This window comes from Crassostrea angulata, unplaced genomic scaffold (genome assembly GCF_025612915.1).
Source record: "Crassostrea angulata isolate pt1a10 unplaced genomic scaffold, ASM2561291v2 HiC_scaffold_277, whole genome shotgun sequence".
NCBI classification, from domain to species: domain Eukaryota; kingdom Metazoa; phylum Mollusca; class Bivalvia; order Ostreida; family Ostreidae; genus Magallana; species Magallana angulata.
In genome coordinates, this window is record NW_026441830.1 from 1 (window position 1) to 3,770 (window position 3,770).

General features: G+C 35.3%; 1 protein-coding gene across 2 annotated transcripts; it reads left to right on the forward strand.

Moving 5' to 3' along the window:
* The first annotated feature begins 67 nt into the window (after positions 1-67).
* On the forward strand, positions 68-3,254 carry LOC128170005 (uncharacterized). 2 transcript variants are annotated; one of them, XM_052836001.1, is made up of 4 exons: positions 68-963; positions 1,535-1,579; positions 1,918-2,654; positions 2,868-3,254. In XM_052836001.1, exons 3-4 carry the CDS (start codon positions 2,630-2,632, stop codon positions 3,233-3,235), a joined length of 393 nt encoding a protein of 130 aa, XP_052691961.1. In that variant the 5' UTR covers positions 68-963; positions 1,535-1,579; positions 1,918-2,629; the 3' UTR covers positions 3,236-3,254. The 2 variants fall into 2 exon arrangements, with proteins under 2 accessions (XP_052691961.1, XP_052691960.1); XM_052836000.1 differs by lacking the exon at positions 2,868-3,254 and having other exon boundaries at positions 1,918-2,617.
* The last annotated feature ends 516 nt before the right edge of the window (positions 3,255-3,770 follow it).

The following is a 3,770-nucleotide window of genomic DNA, read 5'->3' on the forward strand; positions in this document are numbered from 1 at the left end:
ATTAACTTACCTTGCCATGGTAATCTTAATCCCAAAAATATGAATTATTAACAAATAACGGGATCCTTCAGAAAAAAGGGGAAGATTTGGAGGTTTTCAACGATTTTATATTTCGATTTCCATCAAAAAAAATTGACGCCAATGATTGGTTCGGATTGAACGGGGTGGGGGGAGGAAGAGGGGTGATGTGGAATAAAAACTATTTTTTTACGGGTGAATGCGGTAAGCTAGAAACGTATTGTATGTTTGCTAATGACCCCCCCCCCCCACTTCCGTTCCATACCTCTTTCATCATCTGCTAATAAACTGTTGTTATTTTGTATATGTGTAGAGAGTCGGTTGACATTAGAAGATTAAGGGGCAGGTCACAGTATCCTCGTATATGTAATGAAAATAAAATTAAACATTATTAGTCACAAAATTATATCATGAATGCAACAATAATGAAGGTATTGTTTTTAATGTTAGTAATAGGGGTACAGAATAACCTCGTAGGTCAGCCAAACGAATCGCCTATTGTTTGCATTATTGAAAGACAAATATCAAAGTCGAAATAAAATTGATAAAAATAAATTGAATGAACTTCTCCTCTTCTCTTTTCCAAAAAGTTATCAAGTGGTACAGTTGGTTGTTATTCAGTTTTTCCTTTTTTTGTCGTCATGATTGCGATAATTATTTTACATGTGGTTTTTGGTATGAGTCTATCTCAGGACACCCCGTCCTGTAACTGTAAAGACGATTTTGGAATGGCTTTCTGTTATAATGTACGAGCTTGTCCGGAGTTTGTGACCATTGCCCAGGTTGAGTGCGCAATTAAAGAAATCATTGTTAAAACGAACACATCGCTGGACCAAGTACTGATCCACGGACAATGTACCAACATATCGGCGTACAAGCGATTTTGCATGCAAGCAATTAAAGAAATAAAGATGCAGGCCACCAGCGAAAGTTTCCTCTGTGCAGGTAATTCTATTTTATTCATTTCTTAAACTTTAAAATTAAGATGTGATTGGAGAAGTGAAATTACTTGACCTCGAGAGTTGATTTTACCTACAGGAGGATATATTTTTCGTTTTTTATTTCATAGATTTTATTTTTTGAATTAAAAATCGCTATTGGGCTTCAGAGCTTAATTTTTTGAGAAAAAATATTTAAATGTGTAAAAACAAATCTAAAGCGTTCGAAACATAAAAAAAAATAATCAAGAAATATGACTTTTGATAGTTTTTGGCAACTTATCGATTTTGCGAGATCAGTCTTTAGTCACATGACTTCGCAATTCATTCTCTTCTTTTGTCACGTCACATCTGTATGTCAAGTGATAAATTAGTCATTCAGCATGGTGTGTTCTCTTGAGAACGGAGCGGTGATTTGCTCAGGTACAGAATTGTTGTTGCTTGAATAGATTTTTATCTATTATTTCATTTGTTTAAATGCGAAATGTTGTAACCCCTTAGATTTTAATCTTTTACTTCATTTGTTTAAATGCATTTCGTAAATCTCTAAATATCTTTATCGGTAATCTTATCTGTAGAAATGACGACATTATCCTCGACCATGCCGAGATTCAGTGAGAAACGTAAGTAATCTCTTTTGTCAAGGTTTTATGTTTTGTTTTAATGTTACCGTTTATTGAACGATTTTGATTCGGATTTTTGTTCCAATTTCGTGGAAAATCTGTCATTGCATTTCAGTTATTTCTCGCGATCCCGCGTGTTCGAACTTACGTTTGAGTGCAGGCAATCTGGTGTAAACTGGTTTCGACCGAATCAGTAATGAGAAAGGCGTGTTTGTGATGAATGAAATCCCCTCTGTTAAGAGAGAGAGAGAAGTCTCTATTTGATTCATGTCGACATACTTTAATCTTTATTTTTTGTAAACTCAAAATACTGATTTTTTTTTAACATTTTAATTTAGATGTAACACACGAGAGGAAGTCGTCAAGCTCACACCAGAACTTTACGACGACTGACGCGACCACACAAACTTCTGTTATCAGTAGCACGCTTAATAATAGTATCGCGCTTATTAATAATAGTAGCATGCACAATAATGACACGTCTGCATTTAATAGTACACCCATCCCGCATGACTATACTAAATCTCTGACGTCACCTGTAACCACTATTACATTGCATGAAAGTACACCTCGAGCGCATTCAGTAGAACAGACCACCCCATTTACCAAATCCAACAACACTATGCCTCACACGACCCGCTTTAATACAAATGTCACTCTATCCTCTGTAAATACTGACGGACTCGACGACTACCGACTTGTACGCTGAAATGAGCACCATCAGTTTGAAAAACATTGAGGCTCGCGGTACGAAATACGACAAACTGTATTACATATAATTCTTTATACCCATTTTATTCATAGCATGTTTTTTTGTATTTCGTAATTATATTATGAAAATAAGTCCTAATCGTTGATCAAATCACCTATCTTTAGACACAATAGACAGTCAATTTGAAAAAAATTTGAATGAATCAAAATTGAATGTGATGATGATGATGGGGATGAGATGGTGTTTCAACAATAAATCTAATAAATTATTTTTTTTAAAGTATTAGTGCATGTTGTTTTATAGTTGTTTGTTTGTTGATTTGTTTGTTTTTTGTTTGCATGAACTGCGCACGGAATAAGACAAGTAAGTAATTCTTTTTCTTAATCATATTTTTTATGGTGAACTTAAAAGTTAATTTTTTTTTTTTTAAATCGGACATGATTGATAGATTCTAAATAATACAATTTTATCGAATACATTTTGTGTTTTATGGAACAGAGGATTTTGATGTGTCTTAATAAAAATCATGCATTTTTATCACAGTCAGGTAATATATGTTTTCCTATTTTTCTTTAGTGAACGAAGCTTTCGACATGGCCCTTTCGGGCTTGATTGTTATAGGGGGGCTAGTTCTTGTTGCGGTGTTGCGGTATCTCCTCAGGAGATACCGCAACTTCATCGTCGTCCGTGAACGTCGACAGGCGGGTGCAGCGTCACTTTCCAACCCCCAACTGATGCCAGGTCGAGCCGCGGAGCAGCGCCGGGAGGCCAACAAGCAACTGTTCAGGACAGCGGAGCCGGCCGAGGACATCCCACCAATTCCCATGGAGGAACTGGTGAGGAGGATCAAGAAAGAGCCAGTGACCCCAGCCCGCGCCCAGTCCATGCCAGTGCTCACCCCGACCAAGAAGTTCGCCACGCAGGGGGATTTGCTACTGGTGTAGAAATTCTATAATTAATTACCCGATAAAAAAATAATAAAACTTGATTTATTTTTTATTTTTTTTTGTGTGTGTACGTCTATTCTTACCTGAGACAAAAAGAAATATTTGCATTTGTTGGTGCTTTAATTGAAAAAAAATCAGATAATGGGTTGCGGGAATAAAATGTAAATATTTCTTTACACGTCTCAAAAATGTATTGAACTTCCTTATCAGTTAAAGAGTTTCGTAACAAAGAAAACAGTTGATACTAAAATCAACTTGAAAGTTGGGGGAAAACCCTCAAGAAATAAATTACGAGTTTAAAAGAAATTGGTCAAATTTAACGAACAAGGAAACTATTATTCTACCTTTTGGTATTTATTGTGGTTGAACAATGGAATTAAGGACTATATACAATGAGAAAGTTAGAAATGAATAGAAATGTTTATTGAATGTTATACCGATCAATGATATAAAATCTACCCAACGTTTAAAAAAATACATTAATTGAATAAGTTTTGGTATTTAAAAACCATTAACGCTTAAATCAAAGGGG